Genomic DNA, 26,513 nt, shown 5'->3' with positions numbered 1-26,513 from the left:
CATTTCTTCTCCAACAGGAGTCAAAGAGTTAGGAAAACTGCTATGGCAGTGGAGTATGCCAAAATCACAGGTCCAGGAAGAAGACCCGTAATTGTCAGTGCATTTTATTTAATTGTACAAATAATTTATATTTACTACATATGCATTTGCTATATTTATTACCTAAACAAACTACCATATTTATATGTGTACATTTATATGTGAATGGTTGCTTGAGGCAGGAACAGTTAGAAAGACCTGAAGAGCAGCACAGTGAATTAATGCCACTATGAGTCAAAGCTGAGACAAAGCTGGCAGGGAAATGAAAATAGGCAGGGTGGCCCCTGCAGTAACACTGTGAAAAGCTCAAAGGAGCTGTGGGCATGCACATGGTTTTGTGTATGCATGCCCACAAATACCAGAAGTTGTGAAACAGAGTAACTTATGATACTGGTGTGGGATACAAAGTACAGATTATGATTCTGTTCAAGCTCTATGAGCAGCGGAGGATTTGAGAGGTAAATGAATCGGTGGTCTCAGGATAGTTCTGTGAAACAACTCCACCGTGACACCATTCACAAAATCTGACTTGCCGTAACATCTTGAATACAAAACCTGCCCCTTCAGAGCTAAGCAGATGGCTTGTTCTAAGAGTAAAAGATGTTGCTACAGCCATAGCAAAGCCAATAGCCATTTCTTTTAGTTAAGATGTATGTCAAAGACTGCAGGTCTCTGCATTTAGACTTTTCTCAAGTAAGCAGTTTGATAAAAACAGTAGAAGAGGGCAAGGTCCAATAAAACCAAGTAGGGATTTTCAAAGGTGAGTTACATGCCCTGTTCCCACTGAATTTAGGGGAAACTTTATTTCCCAACAAGCTGCAAGTTGTAGCTCTAAAATTTTAATCAAAATAAATACAGTTTTAGAAAACATACACTCTCATGCTTTTACTCTATCTAGTTTATATAGCATTTAGTAGCAAGGATGCTATATGTACCACATAATTAAACAGATGCATTTAAATGTGGTGCACAATACAAGAAGTGTATACTTTATTTTTTTCACTGTATAGGTGGAGAAATATGTGCAGGAATGGTTAGATTTTGGCACACAAATAGGAGATCAGCTGAGGATTTTATTGCTGCTGATACAACTAACAGTAATAAAAAATATTATTTCCAAGATTGCTTTATATCTTGACTTACTGTGGCTGTAAACTGGGTGCATATTTGTGAGCATGCCTCCAAAAATCAGGACAGAAAGATATCCACAAATATTTAAATTTCCTAACTGATGTTTGTGCACACAGTTACAAACCTCAGACAAAAGCTGGACACAACTTTCATTCTGTCTACCTAAGAATTTCCTAAACGTTTAAAGAACTTATAAATATCACAGTTAGCAGTCCCTGTGATTACACAATCTTAAACCTGGTGTACCATTATGTTGTCTACCTACATGTTCAAATACAAAGGCAACACAAAGGGTCTGGCCATAGGAGAACACCAAAATATATGGGATTCAAGCTATTTTAAATCATCAGATAGGCAGAGTTTAATATTGCTACAAAATCACAACCTATTATTCAACTCACAAGCAAATATTACTAGAATATTAAATGCTTGAATGACACAAATCATCACCGAAGACAGTGAATTAAATTTAACTAATCTCCTGCAAGAATTAACAATTTTCAGAGATGTCATTTTCAAATTTTTTTTGCATATTGGAAAGAATATCTATGCTTTCTTTTAAGAAATATTGCAGCAGATAACAACATCCCTTATCAATAATCAGGGCTCAACTGTAGCCTTCAAGATAAAAGAAAGAGAAAGGGAGTACACTTAAGGTATACTTTAACCCCTGTCACATGGTAAACCAATGTAAAATTAGTTTTGATTTCTATCACAACACAATGTCTGTTTTCAGAAATAATTTAAATAAAGATTAGTAGTGTATCTAAACTTTAAGGTAATAACTATTTTACTCCAAAGCTAGTGATAGTTCTGCTGATACTTATTTCTTTTAATATATGCATTCAGGGATTTCATTACATCTCAAGATGCCTTCAGACATTGGACAACATATTAAAAATACATACTCATTGTATACAGGAAGTGAAGCTGATTGTAATTTTCTCTTTAAATAATGAAATGCCACAGTGAAATGTAACCAACAGCCTGCACTCTACTCCACTGGCCCACCTGCTCGCTTTGCAGTCATGTAAATACTCTATTAAAATACCCAAAATACAATTACAGTTAGCTCCTAGACACTGAAACTCCTCCACCAATTGCTAAACAACATTAAAGCAGGAGGTAATTCGTTTACAGTCATTTATCCTGGGCCCTCATACTGCCTAAGTCCCAAATAACATCTCTCTTCTGCAAGATGGTTGTCAAGAGTACCAAGCTCAGATTAAAAGCTTTCTTCAAATACACTTCACAGCACTGTATCTCACAATTAAAGCTTTCTGACTAATCCACAGAGCAAAATATGAGACTTTCTTTGCTTACAGATCCTTAGGTTTTAACCAGTCAAATCAGCATTTCTTCAGTGCTCTTAGGCATTCTGTTTTCAGTGTAAGCTGGTGAACTCTCTCTCACCATACCTGAAAACTCAAATTGCCCTCCTGCTGAAATATTTGCTTTATCATAGCAAGGGTACTGACTACACTTACTGAATGTATCAACAAGAAAAAATGCTGTTAGCAGTCACTGCAGCAAACGGATTTAATATAGAGTATTATGATCAGGGTTTATCCAAAAGACACAAAGGAACACTTAACTCATGGTACGTACAGCAGAAATGCTCAATTTCACCCACTATTCCAGAAACAGTACTGTTTTAATTCATAAATTATTTAAAACAAATTAAGTGACATGAATGTCACAGAAGTGCTGAGCTTTGAACTTTAGAATCAATGAAACTTGGGAAGTTATTTAAAATAAAGAAGTTGAAAAATGAAGTAACGACCATTAGCACAAACCAAGTTTTACATCTACATATACTCCATTCTAATATTAGCAGAAAGACTAAAAAAATAAAGCTCTCCCTACAAGTGGAGAGAGGGGGACTAAATTTAATAGTGGTTTAACAAGGTACGTGCAGAATAAGTGCAGTATTTAACAGTAAATGGCAATGAACAGAATTTACCCACTTCTCATTTGTGTCATGTAGAATTGCCCTATACCTCACTGCCCTCTCTGGAATACCAAGCAGGTGACATGACTCACTCATTTACCACCAGAGCATCGCTATCGCTATTTTAGGTTTCATCAAAGATTAGAATGTGAAAAAGCAGTGCATGGTTTCAGTTCATGGATTTATTTTTTTTTAGCACAGTTCACTGAAGTGAGCGTTGGGAGTTTTATTTAACAGATTGCCAATATGCTAGGTTGCTACAGGCTATGTCTTTTCCCTCTCCTGCTTTCTTCCTTCTGCACAATATCATGTCGTCTGTCAGCCTTTTAACTAGACATCCACTATGAAAAAAACATTTCTGGCACCCCATAGATAATATACACATTCTTATGGGAAAAATCCCAACTCATTCATGACCACGGTGAAGTGGTTTTGAGCTTTATGTTCTTAAACAATCACGTAGCGATGCAACAAACCCAGGAAAACTCTTATCAAGTCATAATCCACTCAGATTACCTTGTTATAGCATGTTCTGCTTCATACAGGCAGACAAAAAGAAAGAAAAAAGGTGAGGGGAAAAAAAGAAAGGAAAGCCTGTTAAAATTACTACTAACAATAATAAAACTCAAAAGGGCCCGATTTTGTCTTTCCTTCTGTTACTATGCATTACTGCTTCTTACTTTCCCACTCAAATGAGAGACACAATCCCTAACTATCCATTGTCCAAAGAAGCTGCAGATTAAAATAAAGACATGTTTTCTATATGGCCCATGTCCCAGTGCAACAGTATATTTAGACTACACAGTATTTGATGTGATTATTAAAGCTGTTTACTTAACTATTAGACTATGACCAATTAATTTAAAGTGTAATAAATGATTATCATTGGAAAATAATTTGATTATCGTTATTATCAGCAGCAATGATTATTTAATATCTAAGTAGCTATTTTTCATACAAAGGAACAATCTAAGTGAAAATTAGTAGCTTGAGCAATCTTGAGGAAAATCAGAGAGATGGAGTTAACAATTTTTTACTGCTCCGTATTTTAAAACTATGCACTGGCAAAATCGAAGTGAGTGCGTTATTAGGTCTCAGGGTAAATTCACAATGAATGCATACATGTGCAGACATACCATTCTTCAGAAAAGGCTATGTTACATGTAGTTCATTATTGCATCTCTCCATTATATAGGCTAAATATTTTAACTCTCTTATGACTGAAGTACAAGTCACTTGTAAAATCAGCTACTGCAATGTACACACGAGTATAATCAATGATGGTAATTTACACTGACATACTGTTTACCACTAGGGCCAGAGTGATAGATTTTTTGCAATTAAAAAAAATGAAGAATAAACTTACAGTGAATTTTTTGTATGTTGATGTTTTGTGGTAGCTGTAATTTATAGTACTGTATTTTAATACAAAATGCACATAACTTTATTTTCTAGTTCTACATATTATACTACAAAGAATCATGAGAGTAATTTGTTGTGATTACTGGATATAGAAAATTATTTTCTATAGCCCAGTAAATACAAATAAAAGAAATTAAGATTTAGGTTTCTAATAGAGCTCAGAGAAAATTGAACTTTAATTACAAATGTCACCCAGAAGTAAAAATATGCACAGCCAGCATAACAAATGGGAACTTATTATTTCCATTAAGTACTTGGGTTTACTTTATCCGGCCGTTTTCTGCTGTATATCAAAGTTTCATTAAGACCAAATAACATACTTCACAGCAAGTTTATAGTTTTCCAAATCTTTCCTCAAACGCATATTCTCAGCCTCAAGTTGTTGATTGCAGGTATACACGGTTGGAACCAATCCAATATCTTTGGCTGTGAACACACCTCTCTCTATGAGTTCATACCTAGTAGAAAAAAAACAGAGAGATACTTTATTCTATGCTTCCTTTTTCTCACTTCACTGATGTCTCCTTCTCATGCCAGCATTTACCTAAACTAAAATCACAAAGATATTTATCATCAAGGCATATACCTTTTATGATCATTAACAATCAGCAATAGTACTATCCCACCACACTGTGTTCTATTTTACTGCTTTTCATGCTCAAGTGTATTATTGCTCATAATAGTCAAAAGACATGCCCTGTATAACACAGTACTTCAATTTAAACAATTGATCTTTTCCTTCCTTTCTTCCAAATAGCTTAAATAAAAGACAGAAAAAAATATTCTTGTTCATATAATATTTGTATATACTCACAGTACTTTTTATCTCATATGCTCGAATATATGCAAGGGTTTTTTTGAGGACTCAAATAAGATGACAAAGCTGCAGATAGCTCATAGAATCATTCATCCAGGTTATCTTCAACATGGAATACAGAGCTCACCCAGGGAAAATGTCTTCATTCCTTCCTGTTTACTTATGCTTCCCTCTCCTTATTTAATTATATTTACCAATATTTACCTATTTTACCAGCCCCAAGAAAACACGATTCTGTGATGTAGAAGCCTGAAGGCTGCTTTAGTTAAATACTTGTACAGACTAACTTGCATTTTGAGAAGTAAAAGAGAATCTGGAGCAGTGTGTAGCACTGTGTAGCAACCTAGGAATCTCTACAGCCCCTGGCAATAAGGTCTACTCAGACTCGTATCTTTTAGGACTATCCATCTTTTGGCAGGATGTCAATGAAAGCTAAGAATACTCTAACAGGCAGTAAAAAGGGCGTAGGCATTGACACTATTCATTTTAGGCTTAATTTAAAGGCATTTAAATACAGAGCAACTGAAAGTACCTAAGTATCCTCTGTACAAAAAAAAGAAGAGTGGTGATATTAGAAAGGATTCAGAAAAGCTAAATTTGATCAAAAAAATGTGACTGTCACCACACAAAATAAATGCTTCTGCAGAATAATGCTTATTCAAGGAATGATTATAAGTTATTGGTATTTGTCAAAGTATTTCAAAAGACATCAAGATTCAAGTCTATGTATACGAGAGTAAGATGCTTCTGTGCAACCAGACATTGCAGAGGTGATTGCAGAATCCAGTACATGCATGTTCAAAACATCTATTTGTTCATCTACTACTGTCCTGGAAGACAGAAGAGCAAGACCTTCAGTTGGTGTGAACTTTTACAGACCCACTGAAGATAAAACATTGTGCACTACTGCGGCCATGATACCAGTTCAGCATAGGCTCAACGGAGCTGTAAGTACTTTGTATCAGATAAAGACTGTAGCCCCACAATCATCTTCCCTGCTGATCTTGACTGCAGCTGGAAGATGTTCTGCATGGGAACTCACTAGAAGGAATAATATCAACATTATTTGCCTTTTCAGGTGAAAAATATATTGAATCTGTGCTTTTTTTTTTTTCAAGTAATAAGGAAGTATGAAAAAAACAACAGTAATTAGAGATAAAAGTTATACTAAATGCTATCTCCTGCACTTGGACACAAGCAGCAGATTTGAAACTTGAAGACAGTAAGCACAGCATTCCTAGAACAATAAAACATGTTGCAGAAACAAAAACTGTTTGTAGAATAAGGGATTCTTACTTGACAAGCAACTTTTACTTAACTTCCTCCAAAAAAATTAAGGGGCATGTTAGAAACTCTTATGTCCAAATGACTTCCTACAGTCAGCTACTAATCTGCATTCTGCGGATACTTCTAGGAACGCTGATCCCCATGAATTAAGCTGTCACTCACATTCACCACCAGTAGATGAAAGATTTTTGAAAAGTTAAACTGAACACGTCCAAAGCAAAATTCATTCTATCATCACTTCGTTTTCTTAAGCAAATTACAGTAGCAACAGGCTTTAATACTAAGAAGCAAGCTTTTTTTTCCCTCCCCCCAAATAATCATCAACTGAAGAGCAGGTACAATTCCTATCAGAAATACTGCAAATAAGATGATCACAACTCTACATACTCCTTTATGTGTCAGAAAAATTTCTGCACTGAATGTCCTAACTGCACCTCACGAAAGCCATCAAATTTCTGCATGAAGACGTGTCAGACACGGACAATTGATGAACTTAGCCTCCAGCAGAGTTAAGAACTCTGAAAGACAATTTTAATGAATACAATTAATACCAATAAATTCACTATGCCCTTGTCTAAGAACACCACTAAAATGAAGGCTTTTGTGCACGCAGCAGAAATGGAAGAGAAAACCACACAACAAAATTGCATTGTGAAGTCTCATTATCTTTCATCAGCCTCGTCCTGTAAAACTTATAGAACTCCTACGTACCCAGCCGACTGCCAAATAGCTATTGTTCTCACTTCTCTCCATTATAGAAGGGAACTGTGATGCAAATTAAATTAGTTAGTTCCATGCACACACAGGTATTTTTCTAAGCTTTTCAGAACTGAGTTATTATTCTTGAATCGCTATCTAAAATTAACCAAGAATCTGGAAACCTAAGGAACAGATGGTCAGCTGTGATTTTATGATCAAAGCCCAGTGCCGACTGACTAAAAAAAATACATTATTACTATATACATTACATTGAATTCAAGTTCAAGAGTTCTGAAGGAATCAGGTTGCAGAGAGGCCCTGCAATAAACTAACTGATATGTAGCTCAGGATAATCCTTTACCAAGGGATAACTCACGTAGAGATGCATTCAGGGATTAAAACTTCGAGTTTTAGCTTTTACAAGAACTTGTTACTGAAAATTATTATTCTAATTGACAACCTCTTAAACAGTTTCAAGAGAAGGCTAAGAAAGAAATGAGCACAGAAAAATAAAGCACCTTTTTGCCCTAGTGGACTCCTTCAATCTATTATGGCATATAAGTAGAAAATTCGTATTATCATGTTATGCTTGTTCTGGAGGCAAGAAAATAGGTATGTCCACATGGCTTTTTGCAAATCACACCTGAGGTTACTTCACTCGTGTTTGAGCCAGTTCTAATCCAAAAACTGAACCTGTTTTAGTATGAAGCTGTCCTGTAACTGATAACCCTCATTCCTCTCAGGATTTATGAACTCAGAGCACAACGTATATTAATGTGACCATATGATTTCCAGGCCAAAGAGGACACAGAGCAGAGGAAACAGGTCTGCCTGAAATAAGCAGATTGTTTCCACTGTGTTCAGGGAGTTGTGACATGGAGGATCACAACCTATATCCATTTTCTTCATTCTGCAAAAAGGAATTTTTTTTGTAATGAGTCTACCTTTATGTTCAGAGAAGGCATAATAGCTTTGTTGCATGTGCTCCGTTATGCACAACCCAGGTAATCTTTGCAAGGCACACCCAAGACAGACTTAGCTTTTAAGCTTGCTTGGCCACAGAAGTTTATTCATAATTTTAACCACATCAAACAGAAAAGATTTTTCAAATCATGTTGCTGTCATTAGTCTGCAGTTCTCCTTTTACTCACAAGCAGAAACACTGCCAGGCCTCTAGGAACACTTAGTCAGGGATTACCAGTCCGATGACTGTACTAACTAATCACAGTGATAGCTCCATGCATATGCGTGAACAGCAAATGATTCATCAGCTCATCAGACTGGCAACATGCTGCCAGCAGCAGTGAGCTCTTTGGGATTAGGAGGTATAGACTGTCAGATGCATGAATTTACAGTTGAGCAGCCCTTGCACTTCATACTCCAAAGCTGTCAATCCAGTATCTTTAATAAGCAACAAAAGCACTATAAAGTCTTGTGTATCAAAGGACTAGAAAATTTAATGGTAAATTAGACATTCTAAGAATAATTTAAATCTAATTTTATGTTCCTTAAAGTATACCTGGAAGAAAAAAGTGTATGTGCAAAAAAAACTACATTAGTAAAAAAATCACCACAAGTGTGATAAAATTATTCATTACATCATAGAAAAAGAGTGGGTTTGGCTTAAAATAAAACGTAGTCAAATCATGACATTTTATACAGCTGGATAGAATAATAGAATGTTTTCTCAAACTCTGAAATAAACACAGATAATTTGGTCCAATTTAAGTGACCTTTAGATCTCAGACAGACAATTATTTCAAAGCAAGCCTTTTGATAAATTTTCTCTACATTAATTAATTTCTCATTTTAAATTCCATTAGTACTTGATCACCACAGCATGAGAGCGAGTGTCATCCCAATACATAATGAAGAACCTGAGTACACTAATCTGCTCCCACTTTCATTAATATTATAAATTATCTATTTCAAAACAACATGAAACATTTTGAAATAAGGTATTAATGCAGAAAAAGTCTCAATACAGTAAGATTAGATCCTCACACGCTGAGTTCATTTGTAATGCTACTGAAATTAAAAATATTACTTAGAGAAAAAAAATATATATGTATAGCTAAGGATTTACAAATAGGGCCTGCTAAGACCTGCTCTTGCTCTGTTAAAAAGCAATTTGAATTTTGCCGTTGATATAAATTCAGACTAAGTGCTTCAAAGAAAGAAAGTTTCATAAAAAGGTCACTATTTATATCTGTCTACTATTAACTATCTTTTTCCATAAAAACTGTTAAACTTCAAACTTAATGCTATTCCTATCAGTTCTTTTGTTGAAAAGGAATACAGAACTATAGTGCCCTTCTCTAAGGAATCATTTGTGTCACATTGTTACGCTATCAAAACCCAGATCGTTATTAATTCCAAAGACAGCACCCAACTGGTGAGCTCTGTACTAGTAAGACCACAGCCTTGTCAACAACAGCAATGATTTCCTCGTTAGAGAATATTTCTAAGAAAATTTAAGAGCTTCAAGGCTTTTGTAGGAAAAAATAAGATGTTTCCAACTTTTCCAATTTACTAATTTTCAGATTAAACCATTTCAGAAAACTTTATTAACAAATCTCTGAACCTCTGATGTTTAAAGACTGACTACAAGATAATTCAGGGAGATGTTTCCACTTCTCAGATTCTTTCCAATGTAACTTGCAGATTCAAAACAAGCCTGTAACTGTGAAAGTATCCCAATAGAACTTTATGACAATCACAATCCTCCGCTCCAAAATACTTCAGCTCTCCTCTCGAGCTTTGCAGCACTCCTAACACATCGTTCTTAATCAGTATTAAAAAAAAAAGTATACACGCTGTGGGATTCCATATATGAAGAGAGTGGTGGAGGAAGTGTAGTACTTAAACAAAGATGCATTTTTAAAGTTCTGAGGGAAGTATGGACAAAATCTCTGCAATCTATAAAAGCTGGGGAAAAGAAGATAGCAACAGCTGAAGAGTTTACTCTTCTGGTTACTATACGCATTAAATTTTAAAAAGAAAAAAATAACAAGCCGTATTATTTTGAATGATGTACCAAAAATTACCAAGTATAAAAAATTGTGATTGTTCTACTTCAAAATACAAGGTACCTATGATGACTGTCCAAAAATACCCAAACAAGTAAGGTAAAAATACTATACCATACTACAAACCACTCAGTTTTTATGCAGGCAAGCAAGAAAATAACAAAGCCACATGATTTCTCAGCACTGCTGAAATGAAATGCTGGTCATTTTGCACTGGACTCATTTGATCCAATGACGGCTTCTGCACTGTAGCTGGTTTCTAGTTTTGGTTGGTAGTCAGTGGAGAGCTGAATCCATTTGAAAAAAATATAATTGAATTCATTTCATCTTAAAGGAGATGGCTTAAACAACTGCATACAGTCCTTCAAAGGTACCTGTTTAGGAGATCCCTCAAGTCAGCTTTCTTGAAAGTTTGTCCTTAAAATGATAGTTTGCATCCTCATTCTCAACATGAATTATTTGGTAAAACACTACGTATTTAAGAATGACTTGTACTTGGAAGAGTTTTCTGGAAATATATGCTGAAATACTGGAAATATTTGAATCCTGAGCATCTACTTCCTAATTCTCAAAGTAACATGATCACTTAAAATATTTTACCGTTCAGTTTGGAAGCAGTCAAGGGTTCTGGACATTCCCAGTCTGACCAGGAAATTGCAGAAGAAGTCATCCATCGCTTCAGGTATTTCAGACACCGATTTCTCAGAAGTCAGAACTGACTGCAAAGCCTGAAATTAAAATTTGATAATTGTTATTAAACCTACAACACAAATGTAATTATAATACCTTCTACTTCTGAAGTCATCTAAAGTCACAGACCTACTGGAGGTACAGCTGAATGTTTCCCTTGTCTTTATTGATCAGATTTGTAATCACTGATCCTTCTAATGTCAAGGTCTGTGAAAGGTTAGAGAGAAATAACTCAAAAATCACCTGATTTAAGCAAGTATTCTGAACCTGACATAATCTGATATGGACTTGAAACTATTTAAACTGATAGATGATCCTCTGTCACTGACCAGAGAGCAAATGTTACTTCTCATACTCCTGCACCCTTCAGCAACCTTCAAAACTAATGATGAGAAAAATCAGTACTTCATCTAATGAAACGTGCAAAAGTCCAAGGTGATAGTAAAATGGCTTATATTCTTTTTGTAATGATGCATGCAATGGAGAGACCGACAGAACTGCATCTCCATCATTAGATCTCTTAGGAAGTCTCACAAAGATCAATTCTCCCTTTTCTTCTCAACATCCATATGCAGACACTGAATGAAGCTGCCAGACAACATTGCTACAAGTGTTAGCAGAATGCAGATGGTGCACCAAGGCTTCATATGCAGCTCCTCCAGTGCCATCAAGATAGACAGCTCTTCAGATAAGATCAGCTCATGGGTCAAGCACAGTTGCCAAAAGCTGAATCAAAACAAAACAGAGCAATACTACTACCGAGAAAAAAACAAATCCCTTTCACAGCTTTTTGTTGCAATGCAAATTTCTTTCCTTCACCCAAGCCCTTTCAGCCCATTCAGTGCACATCTTGATATTAAGCTCTCCTAGAGAGTTTTCAAGATGCAAGGAGGTATGAAAAAAGTAAAATACCACCCAGCCTGAGACTACCCCCCCGCAAAATGCATTTAAAGATAACTGGATGAGAGAGACTGCCACAACTTGGCAACCAAAGAGGTGGCCTTAATTCCTTCAGACTTCAAATGGGTTACAGCGACTTGACATGCCTAAACGTGAAGCTGTCAGCATTTGGGAACTCCACACGGGGCACAAGGCTACAACAGACTTGCTCAGCAACACAGGCTACTAAGACAGATACTGTACTGCACATGCCTGCCTCCTGGTGAGAGGATGACAGAACGAACCTGGGCTTGACAGCTATCGCTTAGAGTGTTCTTGAAAAAAACCTCAAATTCTATGATAACATGTGCCACATATTAAAAAAATACCACTGTAGAGAACTGATGAGAAGCAGAAACAGCTTCCACACATGCCTACCTTCTTTTCATTTCAATATAGCAAAACTGAAAAAAGAATCCAGTGAGATATTCATCAAGATATGCTAAAGGCTGTGACTGCAAATTATTTCCTCCATCCGTTTAGAAAAGAATCTATAGGCCAGGGGTTTTTGATAACCCCCTCTATTTATGGCTTACTCATGTCCTTAGTGGGAGCTCTATCAACATGACTGCATAAATTACCTGGAGATAAAGGCATTTCTCTTGATAAAATAAAAACACGCAGCATTCCCTACACTGGAAAAATCTCCTAGCCATTTTGTATAATACAGAAAATGTTGTGTTTAATCCAAGCAACCTACCTAATATAAACAGAAAGAATTGTACATGTACAATCAAGGCCATGTAACACTGTACTATGAATAATACAATACACCAAGTGCAATCTAATATTTAGCATTTTTTCATTACTAGAGATACAGTACATCAGACAGGTCTATTTTCTAATTGTGGTAATGCAAGAACCAAAGAGAGTACATCTGCAGACATGCAGCTGCATCCCCTTTCTTGCGTCTTTTCTTTCTTTATTCTAAGTGAGGCAAATGTCTAATATTGTTGCTTGTCGTTTCCCAAACACATCTATAAAGGCAGTCTTCAGAAGAAGTGACACAGTTTGATTCCCTTAATAAATGGAAATAGGATAGGAATTCATTTCATCCGTACAGAAGAGAATTTATTAGCTAGATACTAGCACTGAGAATCACTTTAGGAACCCAAGCTCGAGCAAGGAACAATACAGGGGAAAAAGGAATGCAGACTAACAGGCACAGTATTGGAACAGGGCCTCAGGAAACCAGAATTAAATTCCTAGCTCTTCTGCAGACTTTGTGAGTGATACTAGGCTAACAACTTTCTTTAATTTAATCATAACCTTGGATGACTACCCACAGAATGGCATAACAGTATTTTTTGTATATATTTACCTCTTTAGAAATGAGGAAAATACAGTCTATTCATTAGTGTGGTGCAAACAGAAGCTACATAGACAAAAACATCTTAAAGGATTCTGACCATTAAATCAAAATAAACAAACTAAATATTTGCTTTGTTAAATATTTCTTGGTTAAATACTTATTTTTGAATTAAAGTCTTTAAAACATTTTGAGTGTAAGGATTGCAAATGTGGCCAGTAAAATAAAATAACTGCTAGGAGCTTAACCTTAAGGACGACCATAATACTTGCAAAAATTTCTGTCCAATGAAGAAAGATTAACACCAAATAAATTAATAGTTTCTCCAGAAAATAAAATGACATGTTCTTGCAAAACTTCCTAAACTAAAAAAGAATAAAAAAAGGGAATTCAAAGATTTTCAACATGATCAAACAAACTATAGATCAAACCTACATAAAATATAAGGTTAAGGATGGGCCATATGGCTTTAGAGTATCATTTGGGATATTAAGAAAATAAAGACCCTGGAATGGAAGTGTAATAGCTTTAACTACTGAAAAAAGTATTTCAGCCAGCTTTCTTTCATGTGTGTGGTTTTCCAGAAATTCTGTATCCTTTTCCTAGGGTTCCTATCAGCTGAAGATTTTCTTTCATATGCAAAATATTCTGTTACTTGTGCTTAAAAATATTTTATATTACTTTACAATGTCTCAAAACAAGGACAATAGAAAAAAAAAATCGTGAGTTGTGACTGAAAAGGACAAACGATGACTAGAACAGGAACAGCAGGCAGAATCACTGCTATCCAAAGCACATGCTGCCCAGCACAGCTGTATTTTGAATCAGCTGCCATTCACCACCAGACTAGGGGGAAGTGATATTGAGAGATTACAGCTCCATCACCCTCATTCCCCTCTTGGGATCCAAACAAAAACATGAACTGTAACTGTTGAGGGAGTCTCACCAAACTTCAAGACAAGTAGTTTCACTGCATGCGTGCAGAGATCCAAAAGGAAAGAAAACATGCCTCAATATCCCCTGTAGAAGCGTAACTTTAATTCCTACACACCAATTTTACTGTTTTTAAAAAAGGTGAATAGCACCATCTCTCATTTGCTTATGTTTGCTCTAATTAGGGCTAATTACTTTGGAAGGAAGTTTGAAAATAAGCATTTTTCTTCGATTTTCCTGGTTGTACTTGACCTTTTTACAGAGTGTAAAAGAAACTGTAGTTACCCAGTTTAGAAACTGTGGATATTTATAGTATCTGCATTTGGCAAATCACTTAAATATTTTTGGATGTTCACTTGATCTGTGCCTTCTCTATACAATTTCTTTTCTTAACCAAAAGATTTGCATCTAGTATTGAAATGCAATCTTTAATATGGGGTTATGTATACGAGTTACGTTGAACAGCAAATACCTCAGAGTTTAGATATTGTTTCAACATTAATTCACAGGAAACAGTGCTTCTAACTTGGGTCACCAAAAGCATTCACTGCAGCACTTGGTTTTTTTCCAGTGAATTAATTAGCATCAAACAATCTAGTCACTGAGTCTCACAAAATATACAGTAAATTGTTACGAAAGCTGTCAAGGAACTAGCAGGTGTATTAAAACATTTTTTCTATTCATGTCTGTGTCTAAAGGCTGGAAATATTATTTCAGTTTCAAAATTATAGAAAAAATGAAACCTCCAAATAATGAGTCAAGAAGCAAGACGACAGACATCTATTAGCATAAGCACAAAATCAAAGAAAATCCGAGTTCAAGCACACACGTTCTTTAGTTTTAAGGAAAGGTAACACTTTCTTCAGTTTGATTAAATGGGATAGATATTAGCATATTGTTTCCTACCACTCAAAGTTCAATCAGATAGGTAAAAGATTACTTAAACATAGCACTGTCAAAAGGTCAATAGACTAAAAACATTCTTCCTTGTTTCACTTTTAATTTGAATGTCAACTCACACAGCAGAACAGACATACCTTCGGTTATCCCTAAGAACATAAAGAGTTTCCACTACTTAGTTAACATTACACATGTTCAGTCTTAAAAACTTCTGCCACCTTTCTCTTAATTTCCAGGCACATTCAGTTTCAAAACAGGTAAGACACTGATATTGTCAGTTTTCATTCAAAGTTTGATCTAAAATGCAAAACTGATCTGTTCACATTCATTAGTGCAGAAGAAAATGCACATTTTTTCCTCCATTTTGATGATAAGAATCATTCACATATTTTTATCTTTTCATTATTAATCATTTGCTTTTGCAAAACAAAGACTATGATGATCGCTTACTGATGAGGCTGTAAGATAGTGATGATATTAGAAACACAGCAGGAAAAAGCACTTTTCCATTTGATTGTTATAAGCAAGTAGATTCAGGTAAATCATATTTTGGAAAATGCAATATAACAATCCCATTGTGTAACTCTGAACTATTACATGACTGTTTTGAAAACAAACTGTAAATGTAAGAAGTGTCAAAAACTAATGGTGTGAAATGACTGATAATTTCATTAATATTTTAACATAGTGAACAGCCCATTCTTTATTTTCAATATATCAATAATCTTTTTTAGCAAAGTATTCAAGTACAAGCTTCTGCAGGTCTTAAGCATATGCAGTTTCTTTCTTGTGCCAGGGATCACACTCTCATTCAATCTACTCAGATAAAGAAACAAACCCTAAAATACTGATACCTTGTAATAGGATTAATATATTTTATATTTGTTATATTTATATATATTTATATTTGTTACATGTATTTGCAATATCAGGTTGCTTATGGAACATAAAATGAACAGAAGTTAAAGGAAGATGAAACCCAGGAAACATAAGTTGCCTTTTCCACTGCCGCATATGTTTACCCCTAGAAACTTCTAAAAAGTAAGAAGCAATCTTTTCCACACAAATATTTCATAATTAGAATAAATTATGACCTATAAATTTTAAGCCACCAATGCCAACTGAATTACAGTCTTAGAAAGTTTAGGAAATTCTTACTAAAATTCGGGCATCTTCAGCCTGCTCTTGAATAGTCTGCAAAGCCTTTGACAGATCCTCATCATCTTCCTGAAGACTAAATTCATCATCTGTTGGAACCTAAACAAAATGATTTAAAGTTAGGTATCAACATATTTTATACATCTTTCTTTCAGAATACTACTGTTTCCACTCCCAGTACAACTACTGAAAATAATATTGTGCCATATTTAAATAGAATTTATATCACTGAAATACTCATTATAAATAAGTTGAAACATCTAAAGTGGAATACCTATACCTTTAAAAAAGTATTTAACATTCAAATAAAAGTAAAGCGTAACAAATCAACTGACACTAAATCTTCTCTTGAAAAATAAAGATATGCCTAGCATCATCAAACTTTATAAAAGGAGATTCATGTCATTTCTCCTAGGATGTTTTCGTGACTGATGAAGTAAAACAAAAGAATGAACCATGAATACTCATATATACACATATCAGAAGATTATCGATTTAGTAAATTACCTCTTCATACTGATAATCATCTTTAGAGTCGTCTGTTATTGTAAATTCTGTGGATTTTGTTAAGTTTGAAACAGGAGATGCATGTGATGAGTTCCAACTTAAAAAAAAGTATCATAAAACAACCATCTATAAACCTGCTATCACCACCTTCACCCTTGTTCTTTTTGACACAAGACGTTCTTTTTACACTTTCAAGGCTTCTCTCAGCCTTTAGGTGACCGTGACCCAGCTCCAGTGAAAACTATGTGCACAAAGACAGAATTTAAGTTCAAAGTTTTTATAGCAGGTTTAAACACCATTAAAATTTGCCTCATCTGATCTGTCAAAATCAGAAGTCGAGCACTGTTCCAAATTAAACAGTAGCTAAATTCTGATTTCACTTAATCATCAGTTTTCATAGGGGTCTCACTGCACTGAGACTTCCACAGACTTTATATTTCTAAGCGTAACTAACTTCGTACTCTCAGAGAATGGCATTTTTTATCAAATTCAGACATATAAGTTCAAACACAAACATCTGAGATCAAACAGTGAATACCAGAGGACCATTTACTGAAGCTGATACAAGTGCCTTAATAATCACAACACAGCTACAACAAAAAGATAAGGAACTTTCAAAATGTAAAAATTCATTTGGAAATTATCTGCAGTTCCTCCAAATGCTTTAGAGTCAAACTTTTCATTAAAATAACTACAAATGGTATAAAATGAAACACAAATAAACTTTTTTTTCATTCACTAGTCTCACAGCCCATGAAAGTATAATGAAAATGTTTTTAGTAAGTTGCTCTGTTGACAGTTTCCCTAGGAAATCAGTTAGCCTACAAATGACCCATGTAAATAAAGCAGAAATTAACCTCTGAAGAAAAGAAAAGCTGGCAATTCAGTACTTCACACACAAATTTAAATGGCAACTTCTATATAAAAGGAGGAAAAAAAGATACATGATTTTCCAGCTTTGCATCAAGTTTCACAAATATGAATTATTCTCCTAAAAAACAGGCCTTTTGCTACAGTTCTCACAGTACAACATATATGTAGAAGTATCATCTGCATTCCAGACCCCAGCATCATAGCATCAACAAAACTATCAGTTAAATTGTAACCAGCTGGAAGGCCAACAGCTGATGATCATATCCCCAAAAAAGATAACCACCATTTGTTTCTTAGAGATGTGAGGTTTGAGATAAAAGATGGAGACATGTCATTTTCTCTTCCAAACAAACAAATAAAAAAGGGAAGTCTGATTGAATGAAGGTATAATTTTCGGTAATCAAGTCAAAGCACACCTGTGTACCTCCAAGTGCAGGATAACACTACACACTTACTGTAAAAATTGTCTACATAAACAGGAAACTGGCATGAACACTTCTTAAGGATCTCCTACCTAGGCTTAGTACGTGAAAGCAAATGCCTGTAATACATGTGCCCCCAAATTTACTTCCTGAACTACTACATCACAGACCACAGATGTGGAACACAGGATGAATTCAAGTCACCACCTCTCTGCATCTCAAATTTCGCTCTCTGCAAAGGCTTCATTTTCTAACCCGACAGATTCTGCAATGTTTAATTCTAAAACCTGAACTACATAGAAACTCATCTCCAAAAAATGTTTACTATGCTTTCTTTCATAAGGGGGGGGGGGGGGGGGGGGGGGGGGGGCGGGGAGAAGAAACCCCCCGAACTATGAGACTTAACAGGCCTAAGTCTGTTCTCTACCACACCAGAAGGAATCTGGGTTAACTCTTCTGACTTTAATGGGAGGGCAAAGAAACTGTGTGGTTCAATGAATTCACCTTTTCTCAGCATGGTACTCCAGGACCTTACGTGGGTCCACCAAGGTAAGCAAAGAGAACCGAGATGAAAACGGCTCATGTTGAGACATGATTTTCCAGTGCTGATCCAGCCGAGCTGACTTGAGACAATGATGAGGGACTTGGGCATCGGGCTAGCCGTCAATCGTCTGCCTGCTCCCCTGTACAACAGCAACATTTTGGTCCTCTCATCGTGTAGTGCCTGACCATGTCCTAATGAAACAGCTCCTAATTTCTGGACTTTGTTCCTTCAACTTGGAGGGAGAAAAGTTCACCTGAACTGCTGATTACATAAGAAAAAGGAAACAGCAGCGAGGCACCAGTGCGAGGCAGAAGGAATAGATTTCCTTTATCGTTTCTAAAAGCAAGAAGGATGCTTGCAGCAGGCAAGTCAAGATAAAATACACGGTAATATCGACTGACTAGTTAGGGTAATGTTCTAAGAAGCACCTTTTTTTAGTTAGATTAAGATATCCTAGCACTAAGTAGCTGACTACACATTCACTCTTTAAAGAGCAAGACTTTAAAAAGCATGGTCATGTTTGTATAGCGTGAGCCTTGAGTACAATATTTTTTGTATGAAGCAGGGAACAATTTCCATATATATGTAGTAATTGCATGTACAAACTAAACAGCTGCATGCTTCTCTGGAAGCCCTCAGCCTCCTTCATTGCTTTATAGCACAGTATTTATCAACTTAAAATTAATTTAAATAGATACATTTAAATAAAATACTGTACCCAGTGATTTTTCACACGTTTAGTGATTTGATCAGAGACTATTTTTTCTAAAGCTATCTTTTGTATGATCCTTCCCCCCCATCTTGACTACTTCTTTCTGCATTTATCATGTCTTTCAATGCAGATAGAAACATCCCCGCAGTACACCCTTGATGAGTAAAACACTTTCAAACACTGTTTTCTTCCTGAACTTTCTACTGACACGACTGTCCTTGTGATCCATTACGATCTAAACCAATGTGTCGCTGCAAACACTGTGCACAGACTAAAACATTAAAAATCCTGGTTTTTCTTTTTCCTCCTTTTTTTTCCCCCCAAAAATCAGAGGCAGGTACACAACAAAAGAGAGGAATTAGGTTTTAAAGCTCTTGTACTTTCGCAACAAATACTGTGTCAATTATTTTAACATGTGTACTGATGCAGTGCTTTTTTAAGCACACCACACAGTGTGAAAACAGCTGTGCAGTTTCAAGAAGGTAGAAACTGAGGCACAAGCTTGCTGAGGTCAATCTTCCACTTTTTTTCTTTTTTATTGCTTTTATATTGCCTTACATCTTAATTCGAGCAAGGCAGGAAAAACTAGGGTACTGGTAGGGCCTAACACTTAAGCTCCGATTATTCAGCCTCTGAAACAAAGCTCACAAGGTCTTGATTTGGCAGCTCACAGCTACAAAAGAGAAGAGGTAGAGCTAGTCTGACCTAGCAACAAAACTAGGATTTGGGTCGTGTGACCAGAAATTACAGATTTAAAAGCCATAAACTCCTAACATAATTTGCTACAACTCAATTGTGGAAAGAATTCAGGCTGATTTTTTCTTTTTTTCTCCTCTAAAAGCCACAGCAAATAAAATTACGTCTAGGTTATTGTATCATAATCTTTATAACTTGGTCATACACAGTATAAAACAAAACCACAGATATCTCCCCAGTTATTCTGGGCGGCAGGCACTGGGAAATTAAAGGAGCACCTTTTACAGCAGCGCATTGGGACTGTGAGTCTTAACAACAACTCTCATCACTCCTCCGTCGACATATTTCGCATTTACTGATCAACAACTAAGACAAGAGAGGCGACAAGAGTCTTTCATGCCAGAATCCTAACTCTTGCTCCGACGGCCCCCTCAGCGGGGGAGGACAGAAGTGCCCCGCTTTTCCTAAGGGTCACTCAGGGACTCCTATCATCAGCAATGAAAACAAACACCACGTTAAGGTGACCAAGATCCTACTGTCTCTGGAGGAAAAACCAAACCCGCCTCTTAGCCCTTTTTAGCCTCCAGGGACCATAACTCACAAAAAGCAGCAAGAAGATAGTTGGGGGGGGGGGGGGGGGGGGGAAGGTTTGGCTGCTCCCCACCCTCACTCTGTGAAAGAAGTCGGCAACCCGCGGGTCTCCTGCCGGGACGGTCCTGCCCCGGCTCCCAGCGAGCAGCCGGCGGCACGGGCAGGGCTGCACGCTGCCCTCGCCCTGCCCGAGCGCCCCAAGCTGCCGCCCAGGCAGCCCGCGGGGTCCCCCCGCCTGGGGAGCCCAAGCCCCCAGGGAGAAGGGCCGGAGCGCTGAGGAGACCGGCCCGCCCGCGCCGCTCGCCCCCTGAGGCGGGGAACCGGCGGGACCGCCCCGCACGCCCCAGCCGCCCGCCTCAGCCGAGGAGAAGGAGACCACTCGGGAGGAGGAAGGATACTCTGCAGGCAGAAGGACGCCTCAGAGCCCGCCGCCTCCTCCATGGCCGTTGCCGCCGCGTCGCCCCGTTGCCGGGGGCGGCCTCTCGCGAGAAGAGGCGCCCGCGCCCGTCCCAGGGCGGACGGCCGCGGCGGCGGGAACAGGCCCCCGGCGGCGATTTAGTCGGGTTTAGTTTAATTCGGCGTTACTCACACTTCACTTTCTTGCCCCCCCCGGAGGTCCCAGCGGGCGCTGTCTTTAAGTCGGGGCGAAGCTTCTCAGGCATTTTACTAGCGAGGGAGCGAGCCCGGCCCCGGCGGCACCGTGAGGTGATCGGCCCGAGGGTGAGGGGATTTCTGGAGGTTTCCAGGGTGGTCGCCGGCGAAGGCCTCGGTGTGCCCTCAGGGCCCTCCCGCTGGCTCCTGCGGCCTTTCTGACCGGGATATGCTGCATTTTCTTAAACGGAAGGAAAAGAGGAGAAGGGAGGGGAAAACTGCTTCAATCTCCTAAGAGGGGACTAATTTCTTCTTTAGAGGAAACATTTTTGTAGTTGAAACAGGTGTTTGCTGGATCACCTGAGCTCAGCCCTGTGGGACTGATTGCTTAAATTAAGTTCCTGCAGTGTGATCAAGTTTAATTAAGAGCAAGAGTTTTCCCAGGCAAAAGTTTGGGAAAGAAGCATACCACATCCTATACATTCATGGAGAGCTCTTAGGAGCTTGAGATAAGGTTGCAGGATTCAACTGAAAACTTTCTTTTCCTTTTTTTATTTTAAAATAAGCTTAAAGGTCCCAGTCCTATATTTCCATTGAGTTAATGGGCTTTGCATGCAATAGGAATTCAGAATCAGTGCTTGAATTCATGTAAAGTGCTGAAAAATGCCCAAAGTCTCTGGGGGGAAAAAAAAAAAAAAAAACAGAAATGAAGTGCTAGTAGCTGCTCTGAAAGGAGAGGCATCAGTTTTGTTTGCAAGCTTTAAAAAAAAAATAGAAATCTAACAATTCAAATACAGTCTGAAGATCAGAGAAGATGGAAGTGGGTGAAGTTGAATTACAGAACTCAGTTGAGTCTTTAGCCTGAGAAAAAGAAAGAAGCAATCCTGCAGGAGGGCCTGTTACCTGTGATTGCCATTCCTCTCCCATTGTAGACACATTCTTGAGAAATGATGAGTACTTTGGCACTGTCAAAGTCTCCAAACCATAATAAAAGAACGGTGTTTTGGCACAAGATTGTCTCAACATTGCTAAGGCAACAAGAACTGTTGTATTCCCTCATAAATTCTCTGTTGTCAGCTTTACCACTGCGTGGAGTTTGATATACATCAGGGCTTGAACTCATCTGGGTTCAAGAGATGGAGGGCAAATGCTGACATACCTATCTTTTTGTCTTGCAGGGTTGGGGTTTTTTCCCCCCTTCAGAGGAAAGTGATGCGACCAGGACAACATTCTTTTATCCCTATCCAACCCAAAAGAGCAGTCCTGAACTCCAGCAGAGCATCACAAACAGTAACAAAGAGTAAGCAGAAGTGGCATCATAAATCACAACACCCATGAGTCAGTAGTTCCAAAACTGTGGGATTAAAACAAGTCATAATGCAGTCGGGACCACTTCAAATGAAGGCCTTATTCTCTCAGGGAAGTTCTCAATTCCACCACAAATCAGAGTAAGTGTGGCTGTACTTACATCATACAGGCAAGCACAGCTGATTAATATCATAAGTTAATACCACTCACTTCTCTCAGCAACAGGTTTGCTGTTAGCCTTTTCACAAAGAGTTGAACAAACACAATGCTAAGCAGAACCCTTCTCTCCCTTCACCACTTCACTCAGTTTTATCTGCCTCCATAGACCTAGCTTCTCCCTACAAATTTTTCAGAAGACTTCTCTATCTCACTAAAATATGGAAATGTATGGTATCCACAATTGAAGAAGGCTGATGAAAGCTTAAAAAGGGCTTAGAGAAGTGCTTCAGGGAAGATTAAGATTGAAAACCGATTAATAGTGAAGGACAAAAGGATCTCAGTCGTCTTGGTTTATTAAAGGAATAGTTAAACAGCTTAATCAAAGTGCACAGGTAATAGATTCGATAAGAAAAGCTACGCAAAGATACAAACATATCCAACCATATCAAGAATTATATTAAACTAAATTACAACTGAAAACAAAGAGCAAATTTTTAACAGATAACTATTTGACTGATTTCCAAGAGTAAGAGGAACTGTTCCTGGAGGATTTTAGCGATGACAGAGTTCTACATAGAAGTCATGTTCTACATTCAGACACCAGCTAGTTCTTCATGTACTATGGCTTGCTTTATCAAAAAAAGTCAGATATGGTCTTTGCAACGGTACTTCCTATGAAAAAAAATTGAAATGAGAAGATAACCAGTCCTACCACATGTAGGAATTTGCCAGTATCCTAAAGGACCCATAGAGTTTGTTTGCTTTAAAGAAGAATCAGTTGTTTGCTGATTGTTACTTTCCAAAGGTTTAAAGCTTTGTTTGGAAACAGTGTGTGGTTGGCAACTTCTAAACTATTTATGTCATCCCATTGCGGCTGTATAAATGACCTGATAGCACAATAATTTCCCTTCAAAAGGCATAACAAGCCAACTTGTTTCTCTCTACCTCGTTGAGAGCTGCCTACTGTAAATACGTTATATTTGGTTATTGCTCAGCTGAATTCCAAACACCCGATTCACCCTGCTTTATAGCCTCATAACAGTGAGTTATAAATGATTATCGCCTCCCAAATGGCAATAACCAATGTTGTTACTGTATCCCATAACTTCTCATGAGAAAGACATGGAAGCAGCATCTGCTGTAGCTTGAGCGTTTCATTAGACAGACTGTTTACTTTTCTCACACAGCAAAGACTAAGCCGTGCACCTTAGCCAGATATATCAGCCAGACAAGTTATAGTATTTGAAAAAGATCACTCATGAAAACTGGGTAAACTGGAATGCTCCAGAAGTGTTGCACATGCTTCCCAAGCCCTAAGGGCCAGATACTCTTCCAGCTCTAATCCACTGACTGAAGGATTGCGAGACTATCCTCTCATTCAGAGCAAAGCTCCCCCTCCTACATAATTCAACAAGCGAACTGACTACAATTCTGACAAGCTGAGTTAGACAACCAGAACATCCATCCACGCTGCTTTCAGTGACTTTCCCTCCCCTACAGGAAGACATCCAAAAGGTCTAGTTTATGCACTTCATCACAACAGACAAGCAGCCAGCAAAGAATTATCTGCCCCACTGACTTTTACACACCCATTTCCAATTGTTCTTCAGTGCAGCTTTTGGGGAGAAGGGACAAGGGAATGTCATCAATTCAGCCTTTTGAATGAGCACTTAGTGTGGCCAGGAACACTATAAAGGCAGTATCATGGTGACAGTCAAGAAGCCATTGTCCACATGGCCACGGTGGAGCATGGGACCACAGCTGGAAGCCAGAACGAGTTGGCAAACATCTTGTTCCAACTTCTGCTATGCCATCTGGCTTCCAGTTAGGTGACTGACATTAAACGTATTTTCTCCGTATTACCATCTGGCAGCTGCTTGTACAACAACAGAGTAACACGCGGAATTTGGCTAACAGTTATCCTTAGAATCATATCAAGGATACTTGCAACACAGATTCTGAAATAAAAAAAGGCTTACAAAGAAAGTTTTTTGCTGTAATGATGTATGTCAAAGGTAGTTTTGACAAAGGAAAGAAACTAAAGAAATTGATTAGTACAAACAAAGTCTCAAAAAAATGTTACTTTAACAAAAATTTCATCTAAAATCATAAATATTGCCAAATACAGTGTAACTGTAATATGAAGTACAGTGTAATAGCTGTAATGCCAGGTCTTCATATTTATAAAGGTCACATTTGCAAAGCTTAGGGGCCATAGTAACCTTGCCGGGCTTCAAATGTGACAGAATGGGGTGCTTTAAAAAAATGGAGTAGGATTTTCAATAAATATGATCCCATGACAGCTTAAATCAATAAACCTTCTACTCTACCTCCTGCTGCGCTCCTGTGCTAGTGCTCATATGATTCTCAAATAATTTAAACCCAAAAAAAGCTAATCCAGAAGGAAAAAAAAAGAGGGTTTTTTTTTTTGAACGCTAGGAAAAGCAATACTAAAATGCTAGAAGTTTGGCATTCATAGTTAAGCTGAAGTTATTAAGTGTAGTACTATTTTGTCTCTACTCTGCAGAAGAACATTGAATGTAAAAGCTTCTACTATGTTTCCAGGTATTTCTATAGATTAGATCTAGGATATACTACATCTCTGAAAGGAAGGGTTTGAGCTGAGATTGTATGAAAATAAGAATATCAGTTTCCCAACCCATCAACACTTTTGCTGATGTTCATTCTCCGAAGCATTTTATGAAAAGCATAACTAGTATTGACTAGGATACTAGTTATACTGTTTAATAACCTAATCCAAAAGCTGTTTTTCTTTGATCAATTTCTAAAATTTAGTCTGGCTTCAACTTCACACAGTTTTTTTCACAAGAAATAAAGCGTAAGACAATGCTGTGCTCAAAACCCAACAATATGAGAGGTATGAAGAGGTTTGACTCCGCTTATAGAAAAATTTGGGAGTGAACAGTCAAGCATTTTGTCAATAAGACAGAGTGACATCGGTACAGTGTGATCACACAGCACAGGTTTTACAGGACACAGTACTGTGAAGGGCAGGTTTCCCACCGCAGCCACTGGAACTGTAATGTCTAGTCTGTACACTGTAATGTATAATACAAGAGTTATTCTATCCATGCTGATGCTGCTGTTTCCAAGAACTACAGCCTCCACATCTTCTGCTGTTGTTGCCTTTGATAATTCTCAGGAGCATTGGACAGATGGTACATTTTGGCTCTCCATGTACTGAATTTGAAAGTATTTCTGCATCACAGACAAGAATAAACTCTGCTAAGAGAGAGAAGAGAGGTGATGTATAGTAATTTTTTTATTTTAGAAGTGTAAGTGACCCATGTTCTCTCTAAACAGCTTTATGAACACAAAGTTATTTTTGCAGCTTATAGGAACTAAGGTTCATCTGTTCCTGATAATTAGAGGCTTTTCATTTCATATGTTCTTCTCCTCTTTGAAATTAAGTTTAGTTAATATGCTTTTCAAATTTAGGTAGTTTTGACCACAAAGCAGCTACTATACTCGTACTGCAAGCTAAAAAAAATTTTTATAACTACATGTGACAGTTGTAGAAAGGAAAGCCACCATCCTTAACACAAAAGACCAGAGAAAACAAAGCCCTATTGTCCTAATCTGTGCTTAGTAAAAGAGGCAGGAATTGCAATGCCATCATGTCAGAAAACACACAAACTAAAGGAGAAGCAACAGAAAAGCTAGCAAAAATGATTACTTTCGTTTATTTTACCATGCTTCCAAGTAATCCGCTACTTGTTACCCAGGTAATGCATCTTCCCATTGGAAGTCTGAGACTCATACTAATTAGCACATGCCAGAGTCAT

General features: G+C 37.4%; 1 protein-coding gene across 1 annotated transcript in view; it reads right to left on the bottom strand.

Moving 5' to 3' along the window:
* The window catches only part of SPAG16 (sperm associated antigen 16), a 415,031-nt gene extending 393,941 nt beyond the window's left edge, over positions 1 to 21,090 (bottom strand). The window contains 5 exon segments of the mRNA XM_059820586.1: positions 4,864 to 5,001; positions 10,976 to 11,103; positions 16,305 to 16,403; positions 16,812 to 16,858; positions 21,048 to 21,090. Of these exon segments, the coding sequence (XP_059676569.1) occupies positions 4,864 to 5,001; positions 10,976 to 11,103; positions 16,305 to 16,403; positions 16,812 to 16,858; positions 21,048 to 21,090 (455 nt within the window).
* Positions 21,091 to 26,513: the final 5,423 nt, after the last annotated feature.

Source organism: Gavia stellata, chromosome 8 (assembly GCF_030936135.1).
Source record: "Gavia stellata isolate bGavSte3 chromosome 8, bGavSte3.hap2, whole genome shotgun sequence".
Lineage (NCBI taxonomy): Eukaryota > Metazoa > Chordata > Aves > Gaviiformes > Gaviidae > Gavia > Gavia stellata.
The sequence above is the reverse complement of the archived record's forward strand: the minus strand, read 5'-3'. Positions and strand labels throughout refer to the sequence as shown.